At 38.2% G+C, this 22,555-nt stretch overlaps 1 protein-coding gene across 7 annotated transcripts in view; it reads right to left on the reverse strand.

Annotated features, from left to right (window-relative positions):
• Nucleotides 1–22,555, reverse strand: part of LOC115212284 (arf-GAP with Rho-GAP domain, ANK repeat and PH domain-containing protein 2) — a 351,834-nt gene that overhangs the window by 174,343 nt on the left and 154,936 nt on the right. Inside the window, exon 1 of one of the 7 annotated variants that reach the window (XM_036503283.1) lies at nucleotides 11,665–13,003. The exons of 5 other annotated variants lie outside the window; for them this stretch is intronic. In XM_036503283.1, the coding sequence (XP_036359176.1) occupies nucleotides 11,665–11,743 (79 nt within the window). In that variant the 5' untranslated portion in view covers nucleotides 11,744–13,003. Of the gene's footprint in view, nucleotides 1–11,664; nucleotides 13,004–22,555 lie in introns of those variants that run through there. One more of the 7 variants, XM_029781127.2, reaches the window with a different exon arrangement.

Here is a 22,555-nt window from a genome sequence, read left to right on the forward strand (position 1 = left end):
TTATTATTCTCTATTATCATGTTCTTAAATAGAACAAAAATGCATTTAGAAAAATATTGAACCAAGTATTTTGAAAGCTCTTGAACCAATTAGTGCATTTCAAATATATTATGTTCAATTAACATGGTGCTTCAAAAGAACAAATTAGCCCAGCTAACTTAATATATTACTGTATATGTACATGCGTGAGTGGTTTCTATTTGTTTCTGCAAACAATAATACACAGCCTATGTCATCTGTCCATTTTCTGTCATCCTTCAACTTGTGTCTGAATAAGTTGTCAGAAACATGAAATTGTGAAGTTCATTCTGACACACTAAAGTATTCATAGCATACACGGGCATGTGATAACATCATAGCAGTCTATGATTTCACAAACATATATATCCTAACCATCCTTATCATTGCCCAGCAAAAACTAACCCACTGCTTATTTCATCTAAGAACCTATATTTCATGAGGGGGTGCTGAAATGTTCCTGGCTTTGGGTAAAAAAAACATACAGGAAGAACAGTTAATTATGATGATGTTTAACATATTCTCCTCTCAGATTCACACACTTACTGTAGTGGACCTTCAGTTTTAATAAGCTCTATAAAAGAACTCAAGAAGGTTGAGCCTCCAGCCAGGGCTTTTGCAATACCTTTAAAGCCAAGAGCTTTACTTTTAGTGCAGATTCTGTCCCAAATTTGTCTTCCACATTACTACTTCACACTGGAACTCATATTTAGAGTTATCGCTTCAATAACTAAACTAACAATAAATTAGATATTGTAAAACTGAAGCTCTTTTGGAATAATTCAATCAATTATAACAACAGGTCCCTACAAATGTATACTTACATGTCAATGCAAGGAAGCATAGATATCATGTGAATAGACAACAGAGAAGAAAGAAAAAATACATGAAAATTATATTGTGAGACAGTAAAACACTAAAATAAAATTAATCAACTGCTATTGTTTCACAAATGAAAAGAAGTGAACTAAGAATTTAATTTTTTTTTTTTAATAAAGGATAATAATTTAAAATAGATTTAAGAGGATGGACATTTAAGGATTAATTTAATTGAAAATCATCATAATTATCATTTAATGTACACTCATCTATGCTCGTATGGGTTAGATGAGTTTTGTTAAAGTGGATATTCAACAGCCAGATGCCTTTCCTGTTACCAACCTTCATTTGTTTCTTAGCAAGGTAGTATTTACCCATGGCCTCACATGTTTTCCAAGGAAAACTGGAAATGAACAAACTTGCTTGTATGATGATGATGCTCATTTATAACCAACTTGATATCTTTTCATGAGTACATTCACACAAACATGCACATCTTATGTATATATATATATATATATATATATATATATATGAGGGAGTATTGAAAAGTTCTTGGCTTTTGGTAAAAAAAAATACAGGAAGAACAGTTAATTATGATGTTGTTTAACACATTCTGTCAGATCCACACACTTATTACAGTGGCCCTTCAGTTTTTCTAAGCTCTATAAAAGAACTCAAAATGTTGGGCCCCCAGCCAGTCTTTCGCAGTACCTTTAAAGCCAGGAAATTTTCAACACACTCTTGTGTGTGTGTGTGTGTGTATGACAGGCTTCTTTCAGTTTCCATCTACCAAATCCACTCACAAGACTTTGGTTGGCCTGGGGCTAGAATCAAAGACACTTCCCCAAGGAGCTGCACAGGGAGACTGAACCCACAATCATGTGACTGAAAAGCAAGCCTCTTAACCTCAAAACCACACCTGTGCAATAAATAAATCACACCTGTGTTAATAAATAAAAAGCCTCAGTTGTATAAAAGAATTTTTAAAAAGAATTGAAATAGTGGCACAACTAAATTAAAAAGCTACTTAATTTAATCACAACTTCAAGAAATTCCAAATAGTAAATGCGTTGATTTAATTTCATTTTTGGATTTGGTTTGCAAGATTTTTTATGTGAGTTCGTGTGTTGAAGCATATTCTGTTGTCTGGGGAGAGTCATTTTCTCTTTGTGCCTTACAATTTAACACACTCACCAGTGAGTGTGTAAAATTTATAAGTCACAAAAAAGAAAATGACTCTCCCCAGACACAACAGAATGTTGATTTAATTTATAGCAAAAATTAAGATGACTTAGCAGTCAGTAAATAAAGGGTCTATATTCATAATCAAACTCAATTAAAAAGTCTGAAGAGCCTTCAAATGGTCTGAGTGAGTTACAGTTAGAAGAAGGTACCATAATTAAAAACAATACTACAATTTACTAAAAGCTACAAGGAAGTACAAAAACTAATTATAGAAGCAAATAGTTGCAGTTGATTCGACACTACAACTGGAGAATGAAATACAGAATGTCAAATAAATTGAGTAATAGGTTATAAAGAAAAGTATACAAATCTAAAAATAGAACTGAAATAGGGACATGGTCATTTATTGTCAGTTGAAAATACTGAGTCAAGCAAGAAAACTGAGGAATGAGGATATGAATGAGGCAGGGATTATACCAAATAGAAGGAAAATTGAGCATAATGTTTGTTGATAGATGGAAGATTGATAAAATGACATCATTTATCATATCCTTTACTCTTGTCAGTCATTCGATTGCAATCATGATGGGACACTTGCCTTGAAGGGTTTTAGTCAAACGAATCACCCTGAGTACTTATTTTTATATGGTTGGTACTTATTCTATCAGTCCCTTTGGCAGAACCACTAGGTTACAGGGATGTAAACAAACCAAGCCCGGTTGTTAAACAATAGTGGGAGAACAAACAAAGGACACACACGTACCTATATACATATATACAAATGTTTAATACATACGTAAACATGGCATTGAACAGATACATTGGCATAGAGGACTATTCATTACCCTCGATAATGAATACTATCCAACTATAATTTTTGTCATTAATGTGAACCTGGTGAAAGAAATTTTTTATTTTTTAAGGCGGCGCACTGGCAGAAACGTTAGCACACCAGGTGAAATGCCTAGTAGTATTTCATCTGCCGTTACATTCTGGGTTCAAATTCCACTGAGGTCGACTTTCATCCTTTCGGGATCGATAAATTAAGTACCAATTACGCACTGGAGTCGATGTAATCAACTTAATCCATTTGTCTGTCCTTGTTTGTTCCCTCTATGTTTAGCCCCTTGTGGGCAATAAAGAAATAAGAAATCTTTTATCTTTTATTTGTTTCAGTTATTAGACTGCAGCCATGCTGGGGCACTGCCTTGAAGAATTTATAGTCAAATGTATCAATCCCAGTACTTTTTTCTGGTACTTATTATATCGAACACTTTTGCCAAACTGCTAAGTTACAGGGATATAAACACACAAACACTGGTTGTCAAGCGGTGGAGCAGGGAGGATAAACAGACACACATACATAAAAACATATATATATATGGCTTCTTTCAGTTTCCATCTACCAAATCCACTCACAAAGCTTTAGTCGGCCCAAAGCAATAGTAGAAGACACTCGCTCAAGGTGCTATGCAGTGGGACAACCCAGAACCATGTGGTTCGGAAGCAAACTTCTTATTACACACAGCCACGCCTATAGTTATGGTTATTTTCTTTGAGTGATCATAGCAGTATTCAAACAGTGCAATACATACCAAATGGAAAAATTACTATACATACATCATGGAGACAAAAGACCCCAGGGTCAGCATTTGCAGATCACAGAACTATTGAGAAAAAGCTCAGTGGAATTTGAACTGATCCAAGACCTATCTATACCAGTTCTACAGAAAGGCTAGGGAAGATCCCTCGATAGGGTACATGAAGTAATTTGAAAACTATTGGGACAGAAAATACTGCTTGTCATTTGTGTGTGTGTGTATGTGTGTGCAGGGATGAACCCAAGAGGGTGCCTGATGGGCACATGCTTCACTCAAGGAAAGTGTGCCCTTCTAAATAATGTTATGCCCTTTTCTCCGGGAATTGTATTCCCTTCTGACCTTGTGCCCTCTCTTCGAAAAATTCTGGGACCATGCGCCTGGTGTGTGTGCGTGTGTGTGTGTGTGTGTGTGTGTGTGTGTGTGTGCGTGCAGGCATGCATGTATGCACATAGTCTTCCAGAGAGTTTCTTATTTCTTTATTGCCCACAAGGGGCTAAACATAGAGGAGACAAACAAGGACAGACAAAGGAATTAAGTCGATTACATCGACCCCAGTGCGTAACTGGTACTTAATTTATCAACCCCAAAAGGATGAAAGGCAAAGTCGACCTCAGTGGAATTTGAACAGCAGACGAAATACCTATTTCTTTACTACCCACAAGGGGCTAAACACAGAGGGGACAAACAAGGACAGACAAATGGATTAAGTCGATTACATTGACTCCAGTGAGTAACTGGTACTTAATTTATCGATCCTGAAAGGATGAAAAGCAAAGTCGACGTCAGCGGAATTTGAACTCAGAATGTAACAGCAGACGAAATACCACTAAGCATTTCGTCCGACATGCTAACGCTTCTGCCAGCTCGCCGCCTTACTCTCTGGTCTTCCAAAGAGTTTCTATCAACCAAATTCACTCACGAAGAATTAGTCAGCCCAGAGCCATAATAGAAGACATTTTCTCAAGGTGCAGCACAGGAAGACTGAACCTGAAACTACATCATTGCAAAACAAGCTTCTTAACCTCACAGCCATGCCTGCACCTATAAAAACGAAACATTTCCAAATCAAGGAATCGAACCTCAGCTGCCTTGGCGAGAATCCGGAAAACTAACCACAAGTATTTTAGAATCATAATTGTTATGAGCACAAAAAAAAATTAATAAATGATAATATGTACACGAATAAAAAAAAAAGACAGATTCTTGAAGTAATAGAAAGTAGTTTTAGGAAGAGAACATAAAATATGGGTTTAGAAGAAAACTACTGAGCTGGTTTATAAACATGATGCAAACAGGTGCTATGTAGTGAAACGCAACAAAATAACCCAGTTTCTTAAATGACATATGGTCTATTACTAAATATATAAAGTCTTGGATTAATGAATGTATAAACATAGAAAATAAATTCTAGGTTAGGAATATGAAGTGTGAAGTGGGTGGCTGAGTGGTAAGAAGTTTGCTTCCCAACCACATGGTTTCAGGTTCAGTCCTACTGCACAGCACTTTGGGTGAATGGCTTCTACTATAGCCTTGGGCTAATGAAAGCCTTGTAAGTGGATTTGGAAGACAGAAACTAAACAAAGCTCATTTATATTTACATAGATATATATATATTTACATAAATATATATATATATATATATATATATATATAAGGTGAGCAAAGGTGAGCAAAGGTGTGCATATACTCCTCTGTGGATATATATAAATCCAAAAAATGGAACAAGAACACAACAGATGACAATAAGACATCCGGACAGACAATACAAAGACGGACAGGAAAAAGTTTCCAGATTATCCTTACAGCTTTTCCTTGTCCATGTTTGGATCTTCTATCTGTCTGGATGTTTTATTGCCGTCTGTTGCACTATTGTTCCATTTTGGGGGTTTGTTTGTTTGTATGTATGTATGTGTGTATGCATGCATGCCTGTATGTATGTATCATTGTTTTTCCCACCACTGCATGACAACCAATGTTGGTGTGTTTATATCCTTCTAACTTAGTGGTTTAGTAAGAGAGACCAACACAATAAGTATCAGACTTAAAACAACAAGTACTGGGGTACTTGACTGTGACTAAAATTCTTCAAGATGGTGCCCCCAACATGGCCATCGTCTAATGACTGAAACAAGTAAATGATTATATATATATATATATAATATATATATATATATATATATATAATATATATATATATATTTATATAAAATTCAATTACAGGTTATACTAGCCTCATGGAGGGATGGTGTCATCCAAGGAAATACTGATTCAATACTTAATATTGAGGAATTGATTTCCTTAAAATAATAGATATGTATATAAAAATCTATAGTTTATCTCTCTCTATATAAACGGCAGTTTGTCTGTGCGTGTTTCTGTGTGTCTGTTTTCTCGTACCCTCACCCTGACCACGGCTTTCAACCGATTCTGATGAAACTTGACACACACATAGCCCAATGTCATAATTCAAAACTAACGCAGCGAAAATTTTGAAAAGTTCCCCCAGTTCTGAAAAAAATCGATAAATTCGACATGGGGTCGAGAATCAAAAAAAACAAACCACAGACTGTCTAGGGGACGCAACTCAACCTTTTTTTACTCTCAAAAAAAATTTACCATCATTTTTTTTCCATTTGTTTGCTGTTTTTTGGCTATAACTCTCTAAAAATGCTTTATAGTTATTTCCCTTACAAACCTGAGCAACGCCGGGCGATACTGCTAGTATTCATATAAAGGAAGAAGAAAATGGAGATTGTGAAGTTAATACAAGTTTGTTATTGACAACAAATCGAACATTATCCCTTACAGCTGTTTCAGCTATACTCAGTGAATTAATAGAATTATTAAGTTCATATTTCAGAGCATAACATCTTCAGAGGGAACAAAAAAATATACCTTTAAATGTTTTATAAGTTTGTTTATGGATTCATTATAGTAGGCTGCTACAATGAATCCATAATGAATTCATTATAGCAGTCTGCTATAATGAATCCATAGACAAACATATAAAACATCTAAGGGTATATTTTTTTTCCCTCTGAAAATATTATCCTCAGAAATATGAACTTAATATTCAATTAATTCACTGAGTATAATTGAAACAGCTGTAAGGAATAGTGTTTGATTTGTTATTGTTGATAATAAACTCACAATTTACTTCACAATCTCCACTTTCTTTTTCTGGCGTTAGGAAAGGCATCCAGCTGTAGAAACTCTGCCAGATCAGACTGGAGCCTGGCGCAACCATCTGGTTTGCCAGACTTCAGTCAAATCGTCCAACTCATGCTAGCATGGAGAGCGGACATTAAACGATGATGATGATATATATATATACTTTATTAAAAACCAACGAAAATATCACAAAAACTGTCACTCAGAGTTTCATGTTCCCATTTGTTGGACAGTTTTGTTTTGCATATATGTGCTTAGTCTGGTGTATATATATCATCATCATCATCATCGTCGTTTAACGTCCGTTCTCCATGCTAGCATGGGTTGGACGGTTCGACCGGGGTTCTGGGAAGCCAGAAGGCTGCACCAGGCTCCAGTCTAATTTGGCAATGTTTCTACAGCTGGATGCCCTTCCTAACGCCAACCACTCCGTGAGTGTAGTGGGTGCTTTTTACGTGCCACCTGCACAGGTGCCAGGCGGGGCTGGCAACGGCCATGGTCAGATTGGTGTATTTTATGTGCCACCGGCACGGAAGCCAGTCGAGGCGGTGCTGGCATCGGCCACGAGTCGGATAGTGCTTTTTACGTACCACCAGACCAGGGATCCTGGCTGGTTCAATTCGATTTCGATTTCGCTTGCCCCAACATGTCTTCACAAGCAAAGGGGGTTGGCAAGGGTGCCTGTCGTACGGTCGCATTGGAGTATTTTACGTGCCACGGCCACGAGTCGGATAGTGCTTTACGTACCACCAGACCAGGGATCCTGGCTGGTTCAATTCGATTTCGATTTCGCTTGCCCCAACATGTCTTCACAAGCAAGGGGGTTGGCAAGGGTGCCTGTCGTACGGTCGCATTGGAGTATTTTACGTGCCACGGCCACGAGTCGGATAGTGCTTTACGTACCACCAGACCAGGGATCCTGGCTGGTTCAATTCGATTTCGATTTCGCTTGCCCCAACATGTCTTCACAAGCAAAGGGGGTTGGCATGGGTGCCTGTCGTACGGTCGCATTGGAGTATTTTACGTGCCACGGCCCCGAGTCGGATAGTGCTTTTTACGTACCACCAGGCCAGGGATCCTGGCTGGTTCAATTCGGTTTCGATTTCGCTTGCCCCAACATGTCTTCGCAAGCATGGGGGGTTGGGATGGGTGTCTGTCGTCGGATGAGGTTCTATATCGACTTCGCTTGCCTCAACCGGTCTTTGTGTCCAAGGGAGGAAAGGCATTCATAAGTGGGCTGGGCTCACTTGTCCTGCCTGGTCTTCTCACGTACAGAATATTTCCAAAGGTCTCGGTCTCTGGTCATTTCCTCAGTGAGGCCTAAAGTTCGAAGGTCGTGCTTCACCACCTCGTCCCAGGTTTTCCTGGGTCTACCTCTTCCACGGGTTCCCTCAACTGCTAGGGATTGGCACTTTCTCACACACCTATCTTCATCCATTCTCGCCACATGACCATACCAGCGCAATCGTCTCTCTTGCACACCACAACTGATGCTTCTTAGGTACAACATTTCTCTCAAGGTGCTAACGCTCTGTCGAGTATGTACACTGACATTACACATCCATCGGAGCATACTGGCTTCATTCCTCACGAGCTTACGCATGTCCTCAGCAGTCACAGCCCATGTTTCGCTGCCATGTAGCATGGCTGTTCGTACACACGCATCATACAGTCTGCCTTTTACTCTGAGCGAGAGGCCTTTAGTCACCAGCAGAGGTAAGAGCTCCCTAAACTTTGCCCAGGCTATTCTTATTCTAGCAGTTACACTTTCAGCGCACCCACCCCATATATATATATATATATATATAACTTAGAAAGGTTACGTAACTTAATAGCATCACCTGGCAAAATTATGAGGTCTCACCGAGACATAAACTCGGATCGGTGGATTCAAAGTCCAGAGTGCTAACCATATATATATATATATATATATATATATATATTCCATAATGGTAAGATCAACAAAAAAGTACTCCATCTGGTGAAAGATAAATATTATTTAATAGATACAATGCATGTTTTTATGTGTCACAAATAGTTCATATGTTGAGAAATACCTCTCTCTATATTTGTATTATTTCTCACACATGCTGCTCCCCCTCTCTCTTTATATGACATGCACTAAGTCTCACCAGAAAATCACATTTGACTCTAATCAAAGACATATATTTGGAGTCTGTTCCAACTAGAAAAATAATGCCAAGGATAAAACAAGTTAGTTACTTAACATCACATAATTATCATCACAAATTAACAATATTTACAATGTTTTCTGCACTAATCTCCATCAACTGACCTGATATCGGAAACCTAGCTTGTTAGCAACCAACAAGGAACCACCTTTTAAGATAAATGCAGTCAAGGCTTTAATCATTTTGGACATTTGATCAGACGTATATTTTTGTACCAATAAAACGCAAAGTAATTGCAGTGTTAGTCATTAACTGCCCACTTATTAATATGAGTGTTGTGTATAACAAAAAGAAGAATTTTGAAAATTTATGGGGTTTTTTTTTTCAAACTTCCTCCCCTACACAGTACCAATTTTGGTCAATTTTTTCCTTTTTTTTTTTTGTACAATGCACTTAAAAATGATGGGAGAAGCTTTGATGAGTTAAAAATAAAAGATTAAAAAATTGGGGGACATCACCAATCACCATGACAATTCACAGTTCCTTTATTTTCAAACAGAATATCAAACATAATTTAAAAACAATAGTGAAATGTTTTATAAGTTTTTTCACTGACACCTCCTTCCCCACTACCTGCTATAAATCATAAAATTTCAGTTTCTTTTCAAGATTTTTATTTAATCATAGTTTTAAAATACAGAGAGTATTGCAATTGTTTCTGTTTATAATTTCAAAATAATTGTTAGACAGAAAGATGTGATTCAAGGGTAATTTAGATGCTGTTTCTAGCACATCCCACGACCACCTGATACCTTCCTTCTTTAATATTGATGCAGAAGTAACACATGGGAGGGTCTATTGCTAGAATTCAAGCAACGAAAAAATGTGATTTAAATTTTTTACCCCCACCCCACCTGTCCCAAGCAAGGCCATGTGTGTATTTGTGTGTGTGTCTAAGAAAGAACACATTCACTGACCATAAAATATGCTATTAAAATAAATTATCTTTTACATACCTTTTTTATATCACTTTGCTGCCTTAACGAAATTCCTTACACACGTGCATACTCACACACACACAGTTTGAGCTATATACATATACACAGTGGGAGAGTGTGTATGTATATATATATATATATACACACACACACACACACACACACACACGTGAAGTTTACAATGAGAAAAGAGGAAAAAAAATTACATAAACAGATCCTCTCTGTTGCTATCACAGATTTTGAAATTTTAAAATAAAGCGAATATTTTGAAATTTGGTATATTAATGTACTTTTTAATGCTGAATCCAATTCTGTGATTCACTTATTCAAGATAAATTTTAGAAAAAATGTTTCTGACATTTAGAGCTCGATAATTTTTACCCAATCAGAAAACAGGATTTGTACATGCTATCTGTGTATCATGAAGTGAAAGTGAACATTAGAAGACTAAGCTTTAAATAAAATGAAAACAACTGGATGTCATATGAAATGGAGGGGGGAGGGGCAGCATGTGTGATAGATAATACATAAGGAGTGAGAGAGGGGGGAGATAAAGAGTGGTAAATATAGAGAGAGGGAAAGACAAAGAGAAAGTGTCAAGTTGGGAATTCTCAGATCTAAAATTTGAGTTATTTTTCATAGCAAATATTATTATTATTATTATTATTTACAGACAACTTCCCCTGCAGGTTACAAATTTCAAAAATCAAATTCATTTTCCCTAAGGATACACCATTTCAAAGCCTTTCTGGATTGAACATGCCTCTCGTTTATAAGGCACACACACACACACACACACAAACACAAAGATTGCATGTTGTGAAACTTGAATCAGAAGACCAACTCTCAGTTTCAATAAAAATAAAAATACGTATCCTCTATATTAGTCATGGGCAAGCCATGGACTTTCTAAATGGAACACCTAATGAAAATTTACCTTGAATATTATTAGTAGTGCGGGCCAGCTGATGAAAAGCCGTGTTTTTCATGTGACATAAGTCTCAAAAAAGGGCATCCATATCTGCTCTACATGTATTGAGCATTCCTCTCACTGCAACATAAGTTTGTGTGTGCAGGCGAGTTATGTGTGTCAATGCATACATACTGCAGCCTGGCTAAATAGTCAGGCAGACACATAAATTGTAAAATAAATTCAGACAAATTCAGAGAGACAGACAGACAAACTAATAGATAGGTAAATTGATAAATAGATAAATTGAGAGAGAGAGAGAGACAGGGAGAGAGAGAGAGAGATAGACAGATAGATAGACAGACAGACAGACAGATAGATAGATATAGATAGATATAGATAGAAAGATAAAGATAGAAAGATATAGATAGATAGATAGATAGATAGATAAAGATACAAAGATATAGATAGATAGATAGATAGATAGATAGATAGATAGATAGATAGATAGATAGATAGATAGATAGAAAGAAAGATAAAGATAGAAAGATATAGATAGATAGATAGAAAGATAAAGATAGAAAGAGATAGATAGATAGATAGATAGATAAAGATAGAAAGAGATAGATAGATAGATAGATAGATAGATAGATAGATAGATAGATAGATAGACAGACAGACAGACAGACAGACAGACAGACAGACAGACAGACAAACATACAGACAGACAGACAGACAAGTGAACGGACGGACGAATGGATATACATACTTTAAATGTGATGCACACACATATAAAAACACAATGCACACATAAAACGATGGCATACCTGAGATGGAATATGTACTTCCTGAACTGCTCCGCAAAGTGTTTACACTATTAGTCGAACGAGGCCGTCGCTTTGACATGGTAAATGGTAGAGGTTTTCAAGTTTACTCCAATAAATCCAAGCCATAAGCTTCAAGAAAGTTGGTCGTGTACGTCCAAGTAAATTTATCCCACGTTTAGCGACTAACAAACTTCTCCGATTTAATCATTGCTGACAGCAGAAAGTAGTATAAATCACAGATTGTATCGGGTTGTAAAGATGAGGATGACAGGGGAAGTGTCAACCTGTTGCTTTGGTTAAGTTTGAGAGAATGAATGGAGTGGGGTATGAATGAGTGTGTGCGAGTGCGTGTGTTTAGGGGTGCGAGTGCGTATGTCAAAGAGGAGATGTGTGAGAGAGAAGAGAGACGACGGAAGTGCGAGTATCATGAATGTATAAAAAACTTGTGTTGCTTAATGAAAAGTCAGTTCTAACTAAACTGACCTTTAATCAAAGAGATTCCAACCATGACCATGCCGTTCTTGTTTTAAGTATAATCACAGTGTACTCCTGATTACGTGGTCAAAGTGTCCGTTTTGCTTTTTAAAATGGTTTGTAAGATATAGATATATTTGCTGTTATTTCTACCAGGGCAAGCTAACCTGCCGAGGTCGGGTTTGTTTAATGAAGTGTGAGTTTCGTGACTAGGTAATAATGTAAAGTGTCTGAATATAGTCTGTTTAAGTGTTTGTGTGTCCCTGATAGAGGGAGAAAGAAAAGAAGAAAAAAATTAGTAGAACTGTGTATGGAAACGGACAATGATAGTTCGGTGCCTGTTTAATATATGTGCGTGTGTATAGACTGGAGGCTGTTTATTTGTGTATCAGCCGTGTGTCTATTTTGTGTGTCTATGTGTGTGTGTATAGTGACAGGGCATTAATCAGTATGAATGTGTCAACGTGTTTAAATCTTGTGTATTTCTCAGTCTAAAATGTATCTTCTTGAATGCGTTTGTGTGTGTGTTATGACTGCGCAAGCGGATATACTAACACGCTTGTTAGTATGTTATGAATGCATCAGAATGCTTGTTTGTATATAAAAATTTGTGTGTGTATGTAGGTGCACGTATGAGCATGACAGTCATGTGTGCATGAATAGTCAGTGGAATTACCGTGCTTTTGTATATGGGGGAGCCGACAATGTGCGCCTGAAACTGTGTATGTGTGCGTGTGTTTTATGATATCAATAGATCTTTAGCTGTGTGTTTGTGAGTGAATTAGAGCGAAGTGTATAGAAACGTGTGTATTGCATGAATTACAAGAGGGCAAAAAATGTATGTGTTGGTAAATAATTTTCAGAATGTGTGTGTGTGAAATATAAATCAATGCATCAAAATATATAAAATATGCGAAAGTTTATACAAGTACACATACGTGTGATATGTAAAGTATATATATATATATATATATATATATATATATATATGTAATGTATATATATATATTTACATAGTATACAAAATGAGGGTGTGTATATATGTGTGTGTGTGTACCTTTGTATGTATGTACGTGTTGTGTGTGTTTATGTGTACGCTCTCTCTCTCTCTCCGACGAAGGGCAAGGTCCCGAGGCGTAAGACTCTTAAATCAACTTATCGAACTCTCTCCTCCCACAGACTATTTGTTGTCTACAGAGACCATCATCTGTTTCCACTGATTGTCCGTGTATGTTGTGTTCAGCATCAACCAGAAAGGAGGCCCTATGGGTAAGGCTGGCGTGTCGGCGCTAAATCCCATCTATTCGTCTGTCGTTAAGCAACACTAATCTGAGAAATGTGTTTGTTGAAGATGGTTGGGGAAGGAGCAAAAAGATAAGGTGATCTACGCACACGGTGTGGTGGTGGTGGTGGTGGTGATGATGATGCCTGTGTGCGTGTATGTGTGTAAAAAAAAACGGAGGGGTTAGAAGTGGTTTCCAATTTTCGAAGTGAAAGACGCCAAAGCTAGGCAGCCAGAAGAAAAATAAATTGTAATTAATCAACCTACTTGTAGCACTTGGCCGAACTTACTCCCCTGCCACGTACGACGGGGTTGAATTCCAAAATAAAAAAATCAACAGAGTAGCTAGTGTCTATGTAAGAAAAGAGAAAAAATCACACTGTGGTTAACGCCGGTACGGGACAGTACCGGGACTGAATGAAACGTCAAGGCCAACCAAACAGGGCTTGTATCATGATGAAGGAGAGAGTTAGATGAACAGCTAAATTACAAGTAGGTGGGAGGGCCTTACTAGATATCATTAGTGAAGCCATAAGACGAATGGTGTGAGTGTAAAAAGCTTGTGAAAGAATGGACTGCGTAAAAAGGAATGAGGTGGGGAGAGAAACAGCGCGAAAATAAATATATGTTTGAAACAGAAAATACTCGATAAAGAGAGATATCTAAGACGAAATAATTTTAAAAAGGAGAATATAAGAGACTGCGCGAATATAACAAAAAAGAGAGAAAACAGGCGGTGGCGTGTAGAAGAGAGAAAGTTAAGTTTGTAAAATTGGGTTTTAAAGAGAAGTAAAATGTGTGTGAGAGAATGTATAAGCACAGAGAAGATTAAGAAATTGAGGGACGAACTTATTTATATAACATCTTTAAACAAAACCTGCACTCAACTTTGAATGACAAGATAAAGTATGTAATATTAGACATATCGCTTCTAAGAAAATCACGAGCAGTGACTACAATTTGAGGCGTCTACAACGATATGAATCAGTCTTCTTACAGACACACACACACACACACACACACCATGCGTCATGTGTTTGTGATCAAAGGCGCTTTTTCGTTTCTTGTAGTTTATACAGTATTCCAAAAGAAAAAAAGAAAACTTCCCTATGAAAATCAGACTAGCAAGTGGGTGGTTCAGGTGCTGCAGTGACCCATAAAATGAAATACAAACATCCTTCTTACACTTCCTCGTGTTTAAAAAAAAAAAATGTAATGAAAATACGATGTAGAATGTTGATAAATAAACGATGTAGAACTACCCGACATATTCTCAACACGTTTGCGTCCCAACCACGGTTCCGAGTAAAGTTCCACTGCAAGTGTCTTCTATTTTAGCCCCAGGCCAACCGAAGCCTTGTGAGTGGATTTAGTAGACGGAAACTGACAAAAGCTTTGTGTACGTGCGTGCATCCCTACTGCCGTTTGATAACCGGTGCTGGTTTGTTTACTTCCCTGTAAATTAGTATTTTGGTAAAAAGATATATAGGCGCAAGAGTGGCTGTGTGGTAAGTAGCTTGCTTACGAACCACATGCTTTCGGGTTCAGTCACGTTGCGTGACATCTTGGGCAAGTGTCTTCTACTATAGCCCCGGGCCAACCAAAGCCTTGTGAGTGGATTTGGTAGACGGAAACTAAAAGAAGCCCGTCGTATACATGTATATATATATATATATATATATATATATATATATATGTTTGTGTCTGTGTCCCCCCCCCCAACTTCGCTTGACAACCGATGCTGGTGTGTTTACGTCCACATAACTTAGCGGTTCGGCAAAAGAGACCGATAGAATAAGTACTAGGCTTACAAAGAATAAGTCCTGGGGTCGATTTGCTCGACTAAAGGCAGTGCTCCAGCATGGCCACAGTCAAATGACTGAAACAATTAAAAGAGTAAAGAGTAATAAGTACCAGGCTTTGAAAAAGTAAGTAGAGGTGGATTCATTCAACCAGCATCTCCACAGTCCAATGACTGAGACAAGTAAAAGATGAAAAGATAATCCAAATTGATTTCCTTAACAGTTTAACCCTTTTAAAAGAATTATACAAAATTGCATATGCTTTGATTTCATAACAGCAATTGAATTTGATTTTTGAAAGCAGTGAACCTTAAAGATTGCATCAGAAAAACAAAATACATAATGAGAGGACTTCAAACTGGATGCTTGACTTTGGATTGTCTGACCAATGGAACATGTGCCCTCCAATGAAGAGCAAGTGTTCCAGTCTGGTCAGCCATGAAATGGGGTGAGGCATGACAATCAGGGGACAGATGATGGATGTGATGTAGGAATTCACAATCCCTTCAGGGAGAGGTTCCTTTCAGCCCATTTCTGTGTGAGACTGACCTCTCTGCTCTCATTTTGCCCCAGTTCTGATCTACATGGAGATCACAAGCAATTTAACAGGTCCATAAGTCCAGTGCCCCACAACACTGTCAGGCAGCACAGATATCTGCTTCTCCAGGTGCCAAACAGCAGGCCTACCAATTTTACCTGGCTAATTTATGCCCTTGTCACTCTTTCACACTGTGTCCAACATGTTTGCTACCTGTCTTTGTTACTGTGACATTGTCCACATATATTTATTCTTTTACTGGCTTCAGTCATAAGACTGCAGCCATGCTGGGGACTAAACGACCCCAGAACTTGACTTGAAGCCTGATACGTATTCTATTGGCCTCTTTTGCTGAACAACCAAGTTACAGGAATGTAAACACTCCAACACCAGTTGTCAGTTGGTGGTGGAACACACACATGATGGGCTTCTTTCAGTTTCCATCTACCAAATACACTCACAAGGCTTTGGTCATCCCAAAGCTATAGTAGAAGACACTCACCCAGGGTGCCACACAGTGGCACTGATCTCGGGACCATGTGGTTGGGAAGCAGCATCTTACCACAGAGCCATGCATGCTAACATGGCTCTTTCATATGAAATGCCCCACAAAAACTTACTTCGAAAGCAGCTGCTCTAGCACCAGCACATACAGAAGGGGCAACACTATGCCTAGATCTCACTCTCCAATCCTGTCCTCACATCCCCGTTCCTCTGTATCATTGCTATCCGGTAGCCCTCCAACTTTATACAAACCCAGGTCTTTTGCCACTTACCCGCACTCTTTAATCACACTTCCTTCACAATATTCTGCCACTTATGGCATTTGAACCTCAAGGGTATGCCCTGGCACTTGCCACCATCTATATCTTTCTCTTCCTTTATTCCATCATCTCATATTCTGATCCCTGTTCCTTGTAAGTATACCTGGCATTTTGCCACCATCTTTATCTTGCTATCTCTCACTCTCTCTCCTTCTCCTGCACTTCCCTCAGGTTGGGCAACCATATATTTTCTTTATGGCAGCACACCTCTTTCTGTCTTCATTCCTGATCTATCTCTTTCCGGCTGGGCCGGGTAACCTAATACTTCCTCTACAACAAGACACCTGTATCTGTTTCACTATAACCTTTTCATCATCACCTCCTCCAGTGCCTCCCTCCCCTCTGAAAATTTTTTTTTTAATGTCTTACAAGTACTTGGTGATCTTGTCAGTGCAGGTACCACTTAAAAGCACCCAGTCCACATTGTAAAGTGGTTGGTGTTTGGAAGGGCATCCAGCTGTAAAAATTCCTTGTCAAAACTGACCTCACCTGTGCTTGTTCCACATAAAAAGCACTTCTTACCTCACCTGTGCTTGTGCCACGTAAAAAGCACTAAGTCCACTCTGCTGAGTGGTTGGTGTTAGGAAGGGCATCCAGCTGTAAAAATCCTGCCAAAATAGTTACAGAAGTCTGGTGCAGGCTTCAGCCTGGCCAGCTCTTGTGTACCATCCCACCCATGCTAGCATGGAAGATGGACATTAAATGAAGATGAAAATGATATTGCTATTAAGTTAAACTGTCATATGTCCACAACTAGGTACACAAAATCCTACACATGACGGACAGTTTCAAGACAAGTAACGATTGTCATACTGAAATAAAGGCTAGTACCAAATCTATTTCCTGTTTTCTCCATCAATTATTACAGGGGAGGGGGTTACAGACATACACACGCAATATCATCATCAGTTAACATCACATTTACATGCTTCTAGAAGTAGACATTTTCCACACTTAATCTGTGATTAACCCTTTCCTTACCAACCTGGCTGAAACCAGCTCTGGCTCTGAGTACAAATGTCTTGTATTCATAAGTTTTGAATTAAAATCTTCCACCAAACCTTAGTCACAATTTATGTTCCTAACACTAGCTGAATGATAACTGAGTTATTTTACTAAATTCTTTGTTATATTTAAAATTAATTGAAAGAAACAAAGAAGATCTCAAAATAAATACAGTAACGAAAGGGTTAACACCAATAATTTCTTCTGTTTTATAAATACCCTGTGGTTATTCTTTAATATGTATACAATTCAAAAAACATGAAGGCTTTTAACCTCTCAAGTACTTCTTTAAGAGCCTGAAGAGCCAAAGGTCAAAAGCAGTAGAGTTCTAATCACTAAACATAGTCATAATTATTCACTTTTTTTTTATTCTGTGGTTAAAAGGATGTTGTTGAGCAGGCCTATAATCATAGGCATTTGCCATATTCCTTCTATAGCCATCCAGTCATAGTATATCTAGCACTACATTATCCAGTGTACCCTTTCTATATAAGACAGTAGGGTGTATTATGAGGGGAATCTAGTTACTATTTCTAGCAGATTGATAGACTCATTCATATCAATGCTGGAAAATATTAAATACATCAACTTTCTTGACAGATCCTGGTTTCAAATAATTTGGTATCGATCTTCACATCCTTGGCATACATCATATTTGCCGGGATATAACATACACTATCCTTATTTTTTAATTGATCAAAAATTAGCCCTGCATCTAATGTGGCCAATATATTACAGATGAAAGACTAGGGTGTCGTAAGTAAGGGAGCTGGATGGACATAAGTTCATTAGGCAAAGAAATTTGTTACTAATAATGGTGAAAAGAAGCCAAATTATCACAGTCAGAACAAACTTATGTAAAAAATTGTTTAAGGTACATCTGCTGTTATGTAGAGAAGTCATATCACCTCACTGTACCTCGTTCCCCAGCATATGTAACCTACACCTGATATATGTACTACAGTATTTATTGACTGTGTTACTTTAAAGAAACATTAGTTTAATTATCTAAAGGAAAGATTCTCATAGAAAGCAGAAAGAATGTTAAGCAACTTTCATCCACCAGTTAGCTATTTGCAAAGAGCGGATGACAACAAAATATAATTGTGAAATAAAAGTGCATCTTACACAAGAGGATGTCTTAAATACCAGTAAATATGGAATTTCCTTTTTTGTGTAATATAATGATTCGAGCGTGATCGTTACCTGCGTCACCTTACTGGCACTTGTGCTGGTGGCACATGAAAAAACATTCGAGTGAGGTTGTTGCCAGTGCCGCTGGACTGGCTCCTGTGCAGGTGGCACATAAAAAGCACCATTTGAGCGTGGCCGTTGCCAGTACCGCCTGACTGGCCCTCATGCCGGTGGTACGTAAAAGCACCCACTCCACTCTCGGAGTAGTTGGTGTTAGGAAGGGCATCCAGCTGTAGAAACATTACTTGATTAGAGTGGAGCCTGGTGCAGTCATCTGGCTCACCAGTCCTCAGTCAAATTGTCCAACCCATGCTAGCATGGAAAACGGACATTAAACGATGATGATGATGATGATGATGTAAAGTCATTAGGAGATTAGTTTCTGATGAGTTAAGTCTGTAATCTGAAATCTGTATTGATTTTTGATAAAGGCATTTCATTCCATGTGTGCCTTTAATGAAATTTTAGGGAAGTTGTCAACACTCCAATACTGCATTTCTCTATATTCCCATAAAGATGAAAGCTTTAACAAACAGCAATTAAATGCTTCACGGTATCTTGTCACATCAACTGTTGAATATGGGGCTATTTTAGACTTGAGAAGAAACTGAAATCTCATGCAAATTGAACTTAATTGAAGCATGATTTAACACCACTTCACGACATGGTTATGCGGTTAAAAAGTTTGCTTCCCAACCACATGATTTTAGGTTCGGTCCCACTGTATGGCACCTTGGGCTAGTGTTCTCTACTATAGCTCCAGACTGAACAAAACCTTGTGAGTGGATTTGGTAGACAGAAACTGAAAGAAGCTCATCATGTGTGCACATGTGTGAGTGTACATACATGTGTGTGTGTGTGTATGTATATATACAGGTGCATGCGTGTGAATGTGCACGTATGTCCTAGTCTTCACATCACGTAATAGATGTAGATAAGTATTATTATACAAATACTGTTGTTTGTTACAATCAATCCTCAATGGAAAACATGACTGGCCATAAGGAAATATTACATATCACCTTACTTAGAAATAGGTAGCAACTAGCAGTGGAAAATCCATCTGATTCATGATTCATGCAATTATGATAAAGTGGATGTTAAAACGTCAACAATGACAATGGCCATGGTGGTGGTGGTGGTGGTCTAAACCATTGATGCTTAGTTATGATGACCTGGAAACTAAACAACACAGTCTTGGCTTACATTTAATTCAAAACAAATGATCACAGAAATAAATCAAAAGTTTACAGGCTCAGGAGTGGCTGTACGGTAAGTAGCTTGCTTATCAACCACATGGTTCCGGGTTCAGTACTACAGCGTGACACCTTAGGCAAGTGTCTTCTACTATAACCTTGGGCCGACCAAAGCCTTGTGAGTGGATTTAGTAGACAGAAACTGAAAGAAGCCCATCGTATATATGTATATGTATATATGTGTGTGTTTGTCCCCCCAACATCGCTTGACAGCCGATGTTGGTGTGTTTATGTCCCCATAACTTAGCGGTTCGGCAAAAGTGACTGAAAGAATAAGTACTAGGCTTACAAAGAATAAGTCCTGGGGTCGATTTGCTCGACTAAAGGTGGTGCTCCAGCATGGCTGCAGTCAAATGACTGAAACAAGTAAAAGAGTAAAAGGGTAACAAGCTTAACAATGTTTCGTTTTGGGATTTGGTTTGCAAGATTCTTTATGTGAGTTTGTGTGCTGAAGCATATTCTGTTGTGTCTGGGGAGAGTCATTTTCTTTTTGTGCCTTATAATGTAACACACTCACCGGTAAAATTTCCACTTATAGACAGCAAACTAACAGAAACGTTAGCACGCCGGGCGAAAAGCTTAGCGGTATTTCGTCTGTCTTTACGTTCGGAGTTCAAATTCCGCCGAGGTCAACTTTGCCTTTCATCCTTTCGGAGTTGATTAAATAAATACCAGTTACGCACTGGGGTCGATGGAATCAACTTAATCCGTTTGTCTGTCCTTGTTCGTCCCCTCTGTGTTTAGCCCCTTGAGGGTAGTAAAGAAATAGGTAAAATTTCTACTTATTTTTATTTCCCTAAAATTTTTGTTGTGTCTTGCAACCTTTTCAATAGTCTTGAAGTATGGTTGACTTATTTCATTTTAATGCTTCTCTTCTTAAAGAGAATATTAAACTGGACATTTTCACAGTAGAAGATCGTAAAAAGGAAACTACAAAATGAGCTTCATTATACAACATGAACACACTCTAACACTAACACACACCACACAATGTTGGAGTGACAAGGACAATCTAATCATCCTCAGGGATGAATGATGATGTGTGCAGTGACTTAGTTTAAAGTGAAGAACAGTTGCACACCCTCAGCCTCACTCTCTCGTCCATGACCATCTTCAATCCAGTAGCAAGACCAGGTCAAGACGACTGGAGATGGTGATGGAGGAAGTGGATGACCAAGATGTCTTACTAGCCTCATCTGGCTCCCTGCACTTCACAATGTGTTGCTGTACCCCACCCACCCTTCCATTCACCCTTTTGCATTCAGATTATTCTGAATCGGAAGTGAAAACAAAATCACTCAAAAGTCAATGGAAATTGTAGTTGTGATACCAGTGCCGGTAGCACGTAAAAGAACAATCCAAATGTGGCCGTTGCCAGCGCCGCTCCCACTGGCTTCCATGCCAGTGGCACGTAAAAGGCACCAACCAATCGTGGCCGTTGCCAGCCTCGCCTGGCACCTGGCAAAAATCACCCACTACACTCACGGAGTGGTTGGTGTTAGGAAGGGCATCCAGCTATAGAAACACTGTCAGATCAGACTGGAGCCTAGTGCAGCCTCCTGGCTTCCCAGACCCCAGTCAAACCGTCCAACCAGTGCTAGCATGGAAAGCGGACGTTAAACGATGATTATTCTAATAAATGTAATTCTCATTTGAGGCATTTTGTAACAGACCATTGTAAGTACCAGAACTTAAAAACTGAAAAAAATGCAGTCAAAGTTTCGCAACTTTCAGAATGCAATATCTTAGCAAGGAATGAAGTTATGAAGCTGGTTTTGGTCTTAAAATGACAGTGCAAACCTTCTCTAATCATTCCACCCATGTAAAATTATTTGTTTATGTATGCATCTGAAAGATGAACCAATGACTACATCTTTCTCATTATGTAGAATATACCAATACTATGTAATGGTGTATCACATTGCATATTTTAGCCATAATTCCAAGAAAAAACATACAGAGACCTCACCCCAAAGGTATTGTTTGTGTTTTGATATACCAAGGTAAGTATCTCTAAGAGATAAGTAAGACAAGATGGGAAGATAATAGACCGTTATTGTTACGATGGTAACGAAGAATATTAGAAAATGAGCCATAACACCTCAGAAAATGATACAGGGACCATACCATGTCTGCTTATGATGATGTGTTACTAAACTCTCTGGTCCGAATTTGAGTGAGTGAGCGTCGTGTCAATAGCGTCAAGGTGCGATATTTTACAGCCAGATTTTTAACCTTGTAGCAAGCCTCATTGGTCCTCCTTCAAGACAAGGAAAATGATATACTAACCTTGGAAATGGCTTACGATACTGTTACAAAACACCTCACTGATTCACACTGTTTTGAATTTACCATGCATTATCTCATAGGTTTAAGATTTCAATGACATGATCTGTATTTTTAGAATAACATAATAGGATAGGTACAAGAAACTGGATTGAATATAAAACAGAGTATTTGAGTCGGATATAGCCAGTTTAAACATTAAAGAGCCAAACCATGAATTTTTTACCATA

The sequence above is a fragment of the Octopus sinensis genome, linkage group LG5, assembly GCF_006345805.1.
Source record: "Octopus sinensis linkage group LG5, ASM634580v1, whole genome shotgun sequence".
In the NCBI taxonomy this organism is placed as follows: domain Eukaryota; kingdom Metazoa; phylum Mollusca; class Cephalopoda; order Octopoda; family Octopodidae; genus Octopus; species Octopus sinensis.